Source organism: Panthera pardus, unplaced genomic scaffold (genome assembly GCF_024362965.1).
Source record: "Panthera pardus isolate Hobbes unplaced genomic scaffold, ASM2436296v1 HiC_scaffold_22, whole genome shotgun sequence".
In the NCBI taxonomy this organism is placed as follows: domain Eukaryota; kingdom Metazoa; phylum Chordata; class Mammalia; order Carnivora; family Felidae; genus Panthera; species Panthera pardus.
This window is the reverse complement of record NW_026526788.1, coordinates 75866774-75882789: the sequence shown is the minus strand read 5'-3', so window position 1 is coordinate 75882789 and position 16016 is coordinate 75866774. Positions and strand designations below refer to the sequence as shown.

Genomic DNA, 16016 nt, shown 5'->3' with positions numbered 1-16016 from the left:
CATAAAATACAGGTAGGTTGAAAGTAGAAGGATGGAAAATATATTCTATGCAGGCATTACCCTCAAAAAAGATAATGTAGCTAGCTATATCTTGTATTAGATAAAGTGTACTTCAAGATAAGTAATATTAACACAAAGTTGAAAACTTCTTAATGATAAAAGGTTTATCAGAGGGAGATAAAATTTAAGAATACTAATCTGAAATGCAGACATAGGAATTCTGACCTCCAAATCACTAAAGGAAAAAAAGAAGGGTGGCAAAGAAAACTTGAGCTATTCAGCTAAACGCAAGAAATTAGGGGGTAAAAAAGCAAAATGAAGCACCACAAAAATAAAACAGAGAATAAGCTGGCAGTAGTATGACAAAATATTAGTTACTTCTTCCAAAAATGTAAATGCTTTAATTACCATAGTTTGAGAGAGAGCATATCTTCACGTTAAAAAGACCAAGTTAGGGGCACATGGCTGGCTCAGTTGGTACAGCATGCTACTCTTAATCTCAGGGTCATGAGTTTCAACCTCATGTTGTGGGTAGAGATTACTTTTTTTAAAAAAAGACCAAATTATAAAGAATGAATTTTTTTATAGTAAGAATATAGAGGATTTGAATAGTATAGTCAGCTTGCTTTAATATATTTAGAGCTTTGTACCTATCAAACACAAACTATTCATTATGTTCAAGCTATATAAATTTACAAAAAATTGACCACATATGTGGCCACACAGAAAATCAGAACAAGTTATGAAACACAAAAATCGCACAAGCCGCTCTCTCTGATCTCAATACAATGAAATTACTGCACCATTATCCATTATTATTATTAGTATCCACTATTATCCATATCATTATTAAGACCAGGGAACTAAAGCACAGAGAGATAAAGCAACTTCCAAGTTCACACAGATAGTAACAGAAGATTAGTGCTTTGAACTCAGCCATCCTGACTCTGGAGCTTGCAGTCTTAACCTCCATGCTATGTTGGTTCCCAGAGGTAAGGCGCCATATACCTTAGAATTGAAATTGCAACAAGATTCACTTGCAATTCCACGGACATATGGGAATCTGTAACTGGTAACGGTATCACGGAGAAGACAATGTCTACTCCACAACTGAAAACTATACAGAAACAGCAATTTAAAATCCTCTACCTCACTCCATACATAAAGATAAATTTCCGATACGTTAAAGAATTAAAATTAAAGAACAAAGCATCAAATACTAGACAATACAGAACGTTTCTATTTTAGATGAAAGAGGACTTTCTAAATAGGACAGGAACTCTGAAACCATAAAGGGAAAGACTGACAGATTTAACTACACACAAATTAAAATGTGTGCATAATAGAAACTGCAAAGAAATCTAAAAGTCAACCACAGACACAGAGAAGATAGCTGCAACATATGAAAGAAAAGATTCATATCTTTAAGGCATAAAGCACTCCTACACTTCAGTAAGATGAAGCATGGATTAAGGGAAATGATATTTCACTAAAGAAATACAAATTGGCCAGCAGACACATGAAAAGATGCTCAACATCACTCACTGTCAGGGAAATGTAAATCAAAACCACAATGAGATATCACCTCACACCTGTCAGAACAGTTAAACTCAAAAACACAAGAAACGAGTGTTGGCAAGGATAGAGGAAAAGGAACCCTTGTGCACTGTTGGTGGGAATGCAAACTGGTGCAGCCACTGTGGAATAGACTGAAGGTTCCTTAAAAAGTTAAAAACAGATCCAGTAATTGCACTACCGGGTATCTACCCAAAAAAATATAAAAACACTAACTGAAAAGGGATACATGTACCCATTTATAGCAACACTATTTACAATAGCCACATTATAGAAGCAACCCAGGTGTCAATCAATAGATGAATTGGATAAAAAAGATGTGTGTGTGTGTGTATGTGTGTTTATATATGTGTGTGTATATATATACACATACACAATGGAATATTATTCAACCATAAAAAGAATGAAATCTCACCATTTGCAACGATGTGGATGGAACTAGAGAGTATAATGCTAAGTGAAATAAGTCAGAGAATGACAAATACCATATGATTTCACATGCATGTGGAATTTAAGAAACAAAATAAACAAGCAAAGGAAAAAGAGAGAGAGAGAGAGAGAGAGACAAACTGAGAAACAGATGTTTAACTACAGAGAGCAAACAGATGGTCACCAGAGGGAAGATGAGTGGGGGATGGGTGAAATGGGTGATGGGGATTAAGAAGTGCACTTGTCCTGATCAGTACTGGGTGATATATGAAATTGTTGAATCACTATATTGTATACCTGCATCTAATATAACACTATATATTAACCATAATGGAATTAAAATTAATTTAAATTTTTTTTAACATTTCTTTAGTCTTGAGAGACAGAGAGAGAGAGAGACAGAGCATGAACAGGAGAGGGGCAGAGAGAGAGGGAGACACAGAATCTGAAGCAGGCTCCAGGCTCTGAGCGGTCAGCACAGAGCCAAATGTGGGACTTGAACTCATGAACTGTGAGACCATAACCTGAGCCAAAGTCGGATGCTTAACCAACTGAGCCACCCAGGCACCCCAAAATTAAAACCTAATTTTAAAAAGGAAATAAAAATTGCCAATACACAATGAAAAGATGCAAATGTTATATTCTGTCCTACGGTACAAATATAAAACATTACCAACACCCAGCATTGGCAAGGATATCGAAAACCAGAATGTAAACATGGACAGCCAGCCCTTTGGATGGACAACTGAGCAACATCCATCAGAATTTAAAACACACATGGTCTTTGACCATGAAATTTCGTTTGCAAAAGCTTATCACAGCAATACTTTAACAGGTGCACTACAGGGTAAGCACAATTGCAATGTTGCCTGTTGTACTGAGACATGAAAACACCCTAAAATTCCCTGAGTAGGTTAATATGATGAAATACCCACAGCCAATAAAAAGAATCAAGTAGATCTAAATTAAGTAAAAAAAAAAAATTTGTCAGGGTGTCTCAGTTTTTATTAAACTTTTATTTATTTTATTTTATATTTACCTATATTTTTATTATGTGTAAATACATAATATATTCAAAATGTATATTTTATGTACACACACACACACACACACACACACACACACACAAACTACAACTGAGCACAACATAGATGAATCTCAGAAATGTGCCAGGCAACATAGTCCCACAAAAGAGTACACATTGTTTAAAAGTTTGACTTTAAAAAGTGAAGGGAATGAACGGGCAGAGAGGTGAAGCAGTCCTGAGAGAGGTAAGCCATCCTTACCCTTCTCTGTTGTTTCAATTTTTCCAACTACTTCATAATCTTAAAAAAAATTTTTTTTAATGTTTACTTATTATTGAAAGACAGGGAGAGACAGAGCATGAGCATGGGAGGGGCAGAGAGAGGTGGGTACACAGACTTCAAACCAGGCTCCAGGTTCTGAGCTGTCAGCACAGAGCCCGACACGGGGCTCAAACTCACGAACCGAGAGATCATGACCTGAGCTGAAGTCGGACGCTCAACCGACTGAGCCACCCAGGCGCCCCTAACTATTTCATCATCTTAAAGAAAATGTTTAAGTGAAGAGAAACATTCATTCCCACTACATACATGCTCTTCTGTGTAAAATCCTTTCTAATATTTGCCCAAATCAAACATGCTGCCCACAGTTTAACTCTGACATCTATTTTTGGAGAGTCCTTTTTCCCTTTAACTACTACATCATAAAATGTTACCATGTTTCTTCCCAATTTTCAAAATTATCGTTTTAATAGCCAATTTATCGTGTCCGTAATTTATCAAACTATTCTTCCAGTGTTGACCATTTGACTTTTATTTTAGTTTTATTTGACAAATATATTTGCTTTTATGGAACACAGCAGTGAACATCTTACACATGAGGATATTTTTGTATCTCTACATCAGTGCCTCAACATATTTTTCTAACACTTCTAAGTCAAAGGACAGGAATAATTTCAGGTCTGTCTGTCTATGCACTGAAATACCACTCTTCAAAAGGCTTATGTCCAGGGTGCCTGGGGGGCTCAGCGGGTTAAGCGGCCGACTTCGGCTCAGGTCACCATCTCATGGGTGGGTTCAAGCCCTGCGTCGGGCTCTGTGCTGACAGCTCAGAGCCTGGAACCTGCTTCAGATTCTGTGTTTCCTTCTCTCCCTGCCCGTCCCCCACTCATGCTCCGTCTCTATCAAAAATGAATACACGTTAAAAAAAATTTCTTTAAAGGCTTATGTCCATTTACATTTCCACCTGCATCCTCAGATCACATCTGTTTCACCACAGCCTTGCACATCTGGGTGTTAATCTTTAACTTCTGGTTTTCCTTTCAATATTTTAGTTGATATTAAATATAGAAAGGTTGATTTTTGACACATTCCCACTACAGATATGTCTAAAGCAATCACAAAAAGATCACACAGCCCCATCTAAGAATATTTCATTAGGTTCTTCCCCTCCCCATAACAGGAAACTTCTACATTGATTTTTCTGATTCTATATGAAGGTAATAAATGTTTACTGTAAAATAATGTAGACAATAAATAGCATGAAGAAAAAAGCAAATATTATATCATTCCATCGGCTAAAATAACCACTGTTACAATTTTGTTGTATATCTTTATAGCAATTTTCCTTATAGATATCAACACAAACTGATTTCATTACATTACCATATGAAAGTAGCATCGTGCACACTTACATAACCTACTTTTTACCACTTCACAATTTATGTGTATCTTCCGCAAGTCAACAAATAGTCGTCTATGTTACTAATTTCAATGGCTCCACATTCTTTGGTCCCAGCAAAATAAAAAGTGTGTGCTGATCTATATGCAATGTCATTTTGCTGCTTTCAGATGGATATTTTGCCTTTCTATGGAAATCACAGATTTATAAAGGTGCATTGGCTATTTGTATCACTAGTTCCCTGTTAGTTCTGCTGCCCACTTTTCTCTTTAAGAGCTCTGCTCTTTTCTCATTGATTGGCAAGAGCTTTCTGTATATGAGGAGTGTTAACTCTTTACTGTGTAAATCAGGACAACAATATCACCTCTTGTGGCGGGGGGGGGGGGGGGGGGACTTGCAAAGATGAAATCATCTAAGGTGTGACAAGTGCCAAGAACAAAGCTGATCTACAGTACGTGTTAAAGCTCATCTCCTTTCCTCCCTCTGTAACCAAAGTGGAGACACAGGTCAATGAAAAGATACTGACACGTACATAGGTATTGGTCATTTCATTTTGTCAGTGATTTCTTGGATGATTATTCAGAATGCTTCCCCCAGACTTCTGAAATTGTAGTTCAAGGCGCAGCTCTCCTGTGGTGCTAAGAGCTGCATTCTTCTTCTTATTATTACGTTGTGATATTAGGGGGGGTTTTCACTCACCTTCATCTCCACCTGCCCACAGGAAGCATGATGGAGCCAGGGACACAGAGTGGCTTTACCACTATGTGCCAGCTTTGTAGCCGGCACCTGTTACACATCATTTCATCCTTACAGCCCCCTGGCAGGTGTTATTTCTTATCCCCACTTTACGGATAAGGAAGCTAGGGCACAACCTTGCAATCAGCAGTCAGAAAATAATTCCAAAGCCCTTGCACTGACTACGGTGGCCAGGCTGCCTGCCTGCCTGCTGCCTGCCTGTTTGTAGAGTGGGGACCCAGCTCGTGGCTTCTTCGGGGCATTCGGGGCCACCACGGGCTTTCACAAAGTAACTGCTCAACAGATGGAGATTAAAGCAGCACACATCCCTAATTCAGAAGCAGAGCTAGACAAAGAAAGGCCAAATCCTTCTTTAAAAACCTCAAGTGAATAACAACCTAGCATTTCCACTCCTAGGTATATACCCAACAGAAATTACAAATATGTTCACGAAAAAAAAGAAAGGAAGAAAGAAAGAAAGAAGACAGACAATAACGGCATTAGCCCAAATCAACAAATAACCCCAATATCCATAAACAGCAAAATGAGTAAAGCAAGAGGCAAGTCATGCCGTGAAAGCTCTATGGCAATAAGAATTAACAAACTACAACTAAGTACAACATGGATAAATCTCAAAAACACGCTGAGCAAAGCAGCCGTATGAAAAAGTACCTGCTGTATGATTCCATTTATATGGAGCTCAGAACTGAACCCTGGGGGCGGGGGAAATGGGGCTTGGTGGGCAGAGGGTATTCTGGGAAGCTGTGCAATTATAAATCATGCATTTGTTTCCTTGTGTATTTTATTTTTAGGTTGAATTCAATGAAATTCTTGCTTTTGTAGGTCAAAACAGTCAAATATCAGCCACTGCATATGGTTCGAACTAACACTTTCATAAAAATGTTTTTAAAACCCTTCGGAAAAGGAGAAAAGAAATGTCTCCCAGTGACTGGCAGACTGCCTACTTTTCTGAAAACCAACCTAAATGTTCCTCCTACGGATTCTGACCCTGTTTCTTGCTCCTTTGTCTGCAGTGGAGACCGAATCACAACTAGTCTCTCACCTTTGCAGGACAGTTTTTCGGTCACATATTGAAAGCTGGTGATGCGGCCATCCCTGGGCTCAAGACTCCCAGATTCTCTGTGCCTCCTGCCCGTCCATCCCGGGACATCTCCAAGCCCCTCTACACCTTTGTGCCTTTGGTTAATGATGGCACTGGCGGGTTCTGTGTCAGTCCACCTCCGCACTGTCAACCGGTGCTTCTGACTCGCCCACAGGTTATATTTACTAAAGAAACAAGTATTACTATGATGATTTTCATATTTAAGAACACTATCATAGGAAATTAGAGGGAGGTATGGTGTTTTTATGAGCCTTGTGTGGGTCATAAAAGGCATCATCTTTATAACTAATTGAGATAACTTTGTCTACAAGTTATGAAACTAATGATCTCCTTTTCGTCGTGTTATAAGCATTTATCTCCCTGTGGCAGAACATCATCAATTCTCAGAATTCTGGGTTCAGCTGACTCACTTTACAGTGGCAAATAATATTTCAAGCAGAAGGCTGCTCCATTGATCAGATGACAAGGCAGAAGCCTCCCCAGGGAGGGAAGAGATGCTCACCGCACTCCACCCACCCCGACTGGGGGTGGACAGGGCCCCGGGAGGGTGTCTGATGGAAAACTCCCTGCGCAGGGCTTCGGACACTGGGTGTCGGAAGAAAATGATAGGAATGCAGCACTTTCCTTTCACATGGTCCAATGCAGTTATGCTAATGCCCCTTCGGATTTGATGTCCTAAAATCACTGTTGTAAACGGCCAGCAATGTAAGTCACATATGAGAAACGACAGTACTGGGACCACCCGTCCATTAGACAGCGAGCCAGCCACGCTGCTCTATGGGGGTACGGCTCACTGAATGAGCTCATTCATGAGCTCAAGTTACATACTTGCCTCACGGGGACTAAAAGGAATCATGTGAAATGTATTTAAAGAAGTTTACTAGTTTAAAGAAATCCCGTAGTAAATCATTTGTAATCAGAGTATTGCTAGCTACCTACAGCGTCTCTCTTTAGCGTACATTATGGATTCATCTTAACAAAAGGACAATGGTAATAACATTTCCATGTACTGAGCACCCATGATGAGCCGAATACTCTCTCACTTAATACTCCCAAGCCTTACGTTCATGGGTACTGCTATTTTTTCTGTGGAACAGAGGGAGAAACAAGGATCTAAGCTGGATAAATACTTTCCCCAAAGGCTCATGCAACTAATAAATGTCAAAATCTGGATTCAAGCCTCAGCAACCAATGCCAAAGGCCATGGTCATGACCACTGTGCTACACGGCTATTCTCAGACACCAACTATACATAACAGAGATTCACAAGAGTGGGGAGAAGGCATCTAATTTTTGTTCCATGTACTGTAGGTGCTTAAAGCACCTTATCTCCTAGGGCGCCTGGGTGGCTCAGTCGGTTAAGCGTCCAACTTCGACTCAGGTCATGATCTCATGATCTCACAGTTTGTGGATTCCAGCCCCGCATCGGCCTCTGTGCTGACAGCTCGGAACCTGGAGCCTGCTTCAGATTCTTTGTCTCTCTCCCTGTCCCTCCCCCGCTCACACACTCTCTCAAAAATAAATGAGTAAACATTAAAAAAAATTTTTTTTTAAGGACAGGGGTTATTAAAAAAAAAAAAAAAAAGCATCTTATCTACTAACATCCAGTGAGGTAAGTATTGTTCTTTCCCACATGAAGAAATCGAGGTTCGGAGATTTTAGGCAACTTGCTGGTTAGTGGCAGAGCCGAAATCCAAACATAGACCTGTCTAGCTCCAAAGTCCATGGTCTTTCATCATACCACTTTGCCTCAAATGACTTTGTTTCTAGACAGCAAGCAAAATTATTCCAAGTGTATTAGCCAGATGGAACAGACTTGTGCTACAGTAGCTAATCAATCCCCAAAATCGCCATTAACGCAAAAAGTTTCCTTCCGGCCCACAAAGTCCACTGCCAGTGCTATCACTCTCCAGGGAAGCTGTCTCTCTGCTTACGTGGAGAAGTTCTGCCATCTCAACACACAGCTGCATGCTCGTCCCCAGCAGAGGAGGACAATGACAGGCCACTAAAGGCCACTAAATTTACGCTGCCCCAACCGGAGCTCACCACCTGTCGAACACCCACGTTCCATATGGCCCCACCTGACAGCAGGAGTTGGGGAAGGGTAGTCTGTGCAGCCAGAAAAGAACCAGAGGAGACCCTCCAGCACAAGAAGGTGTAGGCTGCACATCAGTAGTTCCCAAATGTGGTGGACAGAAGGCGCACCTGTTGAAAATGCAGATTCCCAGGGCTCCATTCCATATGTTGGTTCAGTGAAGTCTGAGCTGGGCCCCAGGAAAGTCTGATGCACGTGGTCAGCAAACCTTTAAGGAAGCCTCATTCTGCACTGAGGCAGATCGCCCTGGGGTCTATGTGACCATCAGAAATGGCCATCAGAAATCGAACGCAATCTGGTGAGCACTCAAGAGGCACAGACCACGCTGGTGGCCAGGCCTGGCTGGGAATACAGAGAAAGCAAAGGAGACCATGATACAGTGCCGGCCCCCACAATCCAACAGCTGGCAGTATGGAGCCAGCCACGGAGACAGCTGACCGCGACCCAGGCCCCCAGAGCGCACACACCGTGGGGCACAGCAGCTGGGCACTGTCACTTACAAACGTAAACAGGGCCTACGTGCCCGAGGGAGCTGTCACTTTCCACCACCAGGCAAGTGTCTTACCATGATGCTTTTTTGTTTCAAATCTCCCGGGGCTCCCCAGTTACTGCTTATAAAGGAATGTCCACGCTTCCCAGCAGGGCACTGAGGCCACCCACATTGCTGTCCCAGACTCACTTCCTGCCCCTCCTACCAGCCACCTCCAGACCCACACTCCATGCTGAGGCCACACCCAGAGACCTGATCCCCATTCAAAATGTGCCTCCAGACCTCTAGGCCTTTGCTCCAGGCCACTCTGTCCACAGGAATGTCCTCGGGCCTGCTTCTGGATACTCAAGACTCAGGTGAGGTGCCAGTTCTGGGCAGCCTTCCCTGGCACCTGTCCCCATCTTCCCATCCCTCCCGGGGCTAATTAACCCCTCCTCAGTAAACTGAGCGCTTTGCTCCAACTACCACAACTGTCCTTGGCCTCGAGCCCCGGACGGGACTCTTCGGGGTTTCCGTCACTACTCCAAAAATCCTACCTGACAGCCAGTGCCCTCAGGCAAATCACCTGGACCAGCAAAGGTGCCAAGTTTCCCTGTGTCTGTTTGGAATGATACCAACCAGAGTGCACCAACGTAGGGGAAGGAAAAGCACTCGTACAGTGCTGGCCCCTAGAAGGTGCCAAATAAGCATCTGTCACCTGGATGGATGATAAAAACGTTAGGAGGAAAAACTTCCAAAGCAAGCGATTACACTGGGGAAAATCACTAGTGTCCACTGTGTGCTTTTGCTCAGCCAACCTGTGAGCTGCCAGGAGGCCCCCCCAGCCTTCCTTCTTCAAACAACCCCCCCCACCCCCCGCACCCAGCACAGGTCTCCTGCACAGGAAGTGCTCCAAGAAAGACACAGGATTGATCTGAATTGAGGCAAATGTCATCCACTCGCTGAGCAACCCACAGCTCCCAGAGGGACATCCCAGACAGGGGGCCACTCAGAGCGGGTAGTGGAGAGAATGACTGAGGACCCCAGGGAACCTGGGCTCACAGGTGAAACAGGTAGATCGCCTTCCCCCTCCACCGGTATTTCTGATTGTTGTCTTATTGCCAGAGCCCTTTCTGCAGCGCTATAAATAAAGGGTTTTCCGGATGAACTGATGTCCTGGAGGCAAGGGCCAAAAGGTGCAAGAGAGAGTATGCACACCCTCCAATTCTTTAATCTACCAATTAGGTTCTGACCTGCAAGTTTCTCTCCCCACACCTCACCCTCTGGGCTCCAGAGACTAAGGGAGACCCTGCAAAATCTGTAACATATCCTAATCCCGTCTCTTAGGGCATGGGACCCATAACTACCACCCCATCCCCTTTGAAATGTCATCCTAAGAGTCTGCTCTGAGAACCAGAGTGACGCCTCTTCCCACACATCATTCTACGCCATTCATTTGCTTCTCTGGAGACAATAGGTCACGGTAAGGGGATCGCTTCTAGGATGCACTCACTTTTGCTCTAGTTTCCAAAGTCTGGTGCCAGACACATTCTATCTCAGCGGCTGGTGGCCGTGGGACGTGGGGTTCAGCTGCCTGTTCAGATCCAGATTATACCTCCTGCTACCTGGGTGTCCTCAGGCCAGCTACTTACCCTGTCTAAATCTTGCTTTCTTTGTTTGAATGTCTCATGCATAGTCAACCCTTGACAGCCGCGCACCGGCTGTTATTTTTCCTGAAGCAGTATAGCGAGGTGACTGAGAGTCCAGATGACGCAGAAGGACCATCTAGATTTGGATCTCAGGGCTTCCCATATTCGCTCTGTGACTTGGGCGGTTCCTTAACCTGTCTTTGCTTCGGCCTCTTCATGCGTGAACACATGCCAACATACCCGCTTCGTGGAGTGTGTGTAAGGGTTAAATCTGTGTGATCATCTTCATTACTGCCTGGCACGTAATAAACCTTCAATAAATGGCACTTACTGTACTGGTGACAGCAGTAGAACTGGAGGCAATATACTACCAACAGTGTAACACTGGCTGCGAGGCTGTTGACTGACCACCTTGTACCCACACTGCGTTTGCTCACCGAGGTCCGGTGCTGGCTTTGCAGGTACACGCAAGCTCACAGAATCTGCCGGAGCCTTGGGTGGCAGGAAAATGGAGGAAGCCCACTGAAGCTCCTCCTCTCTGCTCTGCCCACACTCCATAAGTAAGAAGAGCAAAGGGGCCTCCGGGCAAGCTTCAGAGCACTAAATGCAGCCTCAAAGCTACACATTGTACTTTGATTTTTCCTAAACACTGGGCTCCTCTAACCGTTTTATTCCCTGTTCGGTTAAGCTTGCTGTGCCAGCCCTGATTTGTGTTACTCGTTACTAATTTTCTTCCCGGTGGTTTGAACTTCTTGGTCAGGGCTGCCCAAAGGACATTGCACACCTCTTGGATGGTCTATGGGGGGGTTCCTGGAGGGCATGCTCTTGGGATCCTGAATTGCCAAACCTCAGCACTAAACCTGGCCTAGAGACAGAGAAGAGGTTCCCTGAGTAGAAAGGAAAAGCATATAACCCTACAACCTCAAGGTCCAAAACTGCATTTCATTAGCACTCACTTCAAGTCCACAGGAGCATGTGGGCCTCAGGCAGTGGGGTCTTGCTCTCACTCAGAGAAAATATAATCACAGAACAGGTGCATCTACAGGTGACGTCCTCCCAGAGGCACAAGTTTGCAAAGAAGCAAGGTGTCTCCCCTCCCCCCAAAAAGATTGTTCTCTTATCCTGAGAAATAGGGTACATACAACGAGCAGAAGCAGATGATGACTTTTATCAGCTACACTGGACCCAGCTGCAGAGAAAGTGGATGCAGCTTGCCCAGAAGGATTTTCTCAACCCACTCTGCTACGGAGACCACCACCTTCATGAGCACAGGTGGGTACAAACCTCTGAAATCTTGCCATCAGACCAGCGCTGGAGAAAGGAAGAACAAACCTTCCCCCAAAATCCAGCCTCTGTTATCCCACCAGAAGCTTATCTACGAAAACAAAGGGTCATCTGTATCTATGTGCGCCTAGCCTGTCCTTCCGGAAGTCGTTATCTCTGCCTGATGATAACAGCATCTGAACATCCAACATTCCCACCCAGGCAGTCTCACACCGATACCAAAGCTGGTCTTTGCAGGTAAAAGAGCCACAAGTTGGATCCACTGTACTGGTTCCAACTGATAGAAAATCAGGGAATCACCCCAAAACACCATCAGTGCCCAAATGTTTCCCTTTGGGTAACGGCAGATCCCCCATTAATTAATACAAAGGGGAACTTTGGAGAAAAGAATATAAAACTGCCTGATTTTTACATAACGTTCCTTGAGGAAGCAAAAAAGCACACAAAGCAGTAATTATCACATTTTCAAAGCCACTGCACAGAGCGTCATATATCTGTAAACATCTCATAAATGTTTTGGGGGCTATTTGAAATCTGAAAACAATATAAATATTTGCATACCGTTGGACCCTTTCATTATCTGACAATTTCCAGCAACAATCAGACCAGGCAGCCTACCAGCCTACCTCACTTTATTTCAGCATTACGCACACTCACATTTACCAAACAAACGTCTGGTAAATCCTGTGCACTGAACACTATTTTATCATTTCTATCATATAATAATATAATGGAACTAGCCTATCTGCCAGTCAGATCTGGCCCCATCTGATCACACAGCAATCTCTAGTTTTAATATATGTTCCAAAGGTAGAAAGATGGAGTAAGAGAAGGGAAAAGTGTTTTTTGTTTTTCCAAATGCATCAAAACCCAACTGAAGTTCTTCTAATTCCTTCTTCTCACTGAATAACAGCAGTGTTTAGTCAGAAGCTGGGAGAGGGGGCTTGCCTGCATCTGGGGGAACTCATCACCCTTTATGATGGTGTGAATCAATACTCTGGATGAATTTAATCCCTAGTAAAGAAAAACATGCAAGAAAGGGTCTTTCTTTCCATGTGTATACCCTGGGCTGCACGAAACAGAAGTCAACTCACAGCCTCCCACCTGCCATCAATGACTCCAGACTGGGGCAGAAATCCAGAGAGGGGCCTCCTGTTTGGAATGGCTGCATGCATGGGCTTTTCAAAAGAACCTGGCAAGTCCAGAAAGTTCATGCAACTTTAATATTTCAAATGTGTCAGAAAACAGTCATGGGTGGAGGGGCAAAGAGAACCTGACCAGCTAACGTAGGGTCAAGCGCAGGTGCCGTCGCCTGCCTGGCAAGAGATCACAGGGGGCTGTGGAGTGGGTCTGAGCTGGTGTGAAAGGCTCGGATCTGAAAGGCAGAGACGGCGACAGCTCTCTGCTGCTTGGGCCTCGGGGGCCGGCGGGTAGCGGGTCCCTGAGGCGCCCTGGGGTTCAGACGTCTCTAAAAGAGCCTGAGCCCGGAGCCCCCTCCTCTTTCCAAGATCGTTATTTCCAGGTACCAGCCGCTCGGGGCCACCAGAGGCATTTCGCTGCTATCCCCATTAGCGCCCGCCCGCACCCTAAGCGGACAAGGGCTCCGCACTGAGCTCGGGGCGTACGGATCCCGTACCTCGGGCTGCGGCCCCCGACTTCCCCAGCCTCCGCAGCAACAGTTTTCCAGCCAGAGAAGTACCGCAAACGTCTCCTGGGGGAAACGCTCACCTGCACCCCGGTCGCCAAAGCCAGGGCCAGGGCCACGGAAGGAGATCCAGCCTGGCCCTGCGCACGGCGATGGGAGATGGGCCAGGAGGAAGGACTGCAAACGTCGGGCTCAGAAGATCGCACAGAAAGAGAAACTTCCCGAGTGCGCGAGCGAGATTGCGCTCCCGCTTCCAGGGGTGCAACCTGAGTCCCCGGGCAGCTGGTGCGCAGCCGGCGACAAGCGCACGCGAGGGGACCCGAGCGGCGGCCGGTCCCGCTCCCTGGCGCGATGGGGGTGGCGGGAGCGAGTCTCGGTCCGGCGTACGTGGGTCCCTCCGCGCCCAGGGTCCCTGGAAGGGGACCAGGACGGTCCCGTAGGACACATCCCGGGCACTGGGCGGGGAGGAGACCTCGAATCCAGGCCCCGAAGGGACGCGGTGGCGCAAACAAAGTTGGGGCGCAGACACGCTCGGTCCGTGGGTCCCCGCGTCCGCGCGCCCCCGCCCGCGGCGCACCACTACTTACACGAACACTCCGAAGAGCAGGGCCCGGACCCCGATCTCGATGGCCAGCTCCCGCATGGTGCGGCCGGAGCAGCTCCCGGGGCGGCGGCGGCGGCGGCGGCGGCGGCTGGTGCTCTCGGCGGCTCCCGCAGCTCGACCGGCGCCGGCTCGCCAGACCCGGGGCGGCGAGGGAGGCGCGCTCCAGGCCGCGGGCGGGGGCGGGAGGCGGGCGCCGGGCGGGGGCGGGCGGGCGCTGGGGAGGGCTCGGCCCGAACCTCCCGCCGCGGGGCCCGGGGGCTCGCGGACGCCGCGCCCGCCGCTCCCCGCCCCGCGGCCCCGCGCCGAGCTGGGGGCGCCCTGGGGACTCCCCGCGCCCTGGCGCCGAGCGCCGCCTCCGCGCCCTGGCCCGGGGAGGGGAGGGGAAGCCCGGGGAAGCCCCGCCGCCGCGGCCGCCGCCGCCTCCCCTGCGCGCTCCCCGGCTCCCCCGCCAGTGGGCGGCCCCTGCGCTCGGCTCCCGGGGCAGCGCGCTCTCTGGGTCTCCGCCTGCGGCTGCTCTGCGGCTCCGGGCTCGGCCTCCGACTCCCGCTGACCGGCCTCGGGCTCCCGGCGCACGCACGCACGTGGGCAGGTGGCGGAGACGCGCCGGGGGATTCTCAGGCCCAGGCAGCCCCGCACCCTCCCTCCCGCTTTTTTGCTCTCCCTACCCCTTGCCAACCTGAAATTCTTCCCTTTATTGTCTATAAAGTTGCCCCCGCCCCCTTCCCACCACCCACCCCGAGAGCCCTAGTAGGCTTCGTTTCGCGCTCGGGAACCGCCAGCCAGGCTCCAGAGTCCTGGCACACGGACTGAGGGCAAAGGTGAGCCTGGCTCTTCACCCACCCACCAGCGCCAGGCAGCCCCTGGGGTGGGCTTCCTCCGACCCCACCCTCAGCAGCTTTGGGGCTGCAGCGCTGTGAAAAGCGAAAAGGACAGGCCCTTGGGGTCAGCCGTGAGCCCCTGGGGCAGTAAGACCAGGAGTGTCATCCTTAGGGTTCACAAAGGCCAGACCTTCACCACTGGCTGCTGGCCTGGGGGGGTCATGACCTCAAGCCAGAGCCCAGAGGGGATTTGGCTTTGCTTTTCCCATCCCCTGTCAGGACTGCGAGTATTTCCTTTAGCTTTATTAACTTAAGCCAAATGGACATTCAAGATACACAGCTCACACTAACCATTAGTTTGTCCCTGGGGAGACCAGATCTCATGGGTTTTAGGAGAGACCCAGCCAGGATTTTATGCGTATGAGAAATGGATTAGAGGGTAGTCCCTGGGAATGAGGAACCATATCTCAATTTTGGACAAAAGGGGGAGTAGGTGGAGAGAAGAGCTTTGGAGGAGGGCTTTGGCACCAGCAAAGGACAAACAGACCCTGCCTCCAAGGGGACACATGACAGACCCGAGATACCTAAGCCCAGACATCTCAGGGTCTAGGGACAGAGAGGCAGACAGAGGAAGAACAATCCTAGCTCTGTGTGGAAGAGGCTTCACATCAAAACCACAGGCAGTGGGGTGCCTGAGTGACTCAGTCAACGGTTAAGCATCTGACTCTTGATTTCGGCTCAGGTCATGATCTCACAGTTTTGAGATCGAGCCCCATGCCAGCACAGAGCCTGCCTGAGACACACTCTCTCTTTCCGTCTCTCTCTCTCTCTCTGTCTCAAAATAAATAAAAATAAATTTTTAAAAAACCCACAGAGGAATCAAATTC

The 16016-nt window shown here is 47.2% G+C and overlaps 1 protein-coding gene across 2 annotated transcripts in view; it reads right to left on the bottom strand.

The window, feature by feature from the left end:
* The window catches only part of PLPP4 (phospholipid phosphatase 4), a 127074-nt gene extending 112602 nt beyond the window's left edge, over positions 1-14472 (bottom strand). The window contains exon 1 of one of the 2 annotated variants that reach the window (XM_019459624.2): positions 14295-14472. In XM_019459624.2, coding sequence (XP_019315169.1) covers positions 14295-14350 — 56 coding nt within the window. In that variant the 5' untranslated portion in view covers positions 14351-14472. The remainder of the gene's footprint in view (positions 1-14294) is intronic. The other variant, XM_019459623.2, reaches the window with a different exon arrangement.
* Between the last annotated feature and the right edge of the window lie 1544 nt (positions 14473-16016).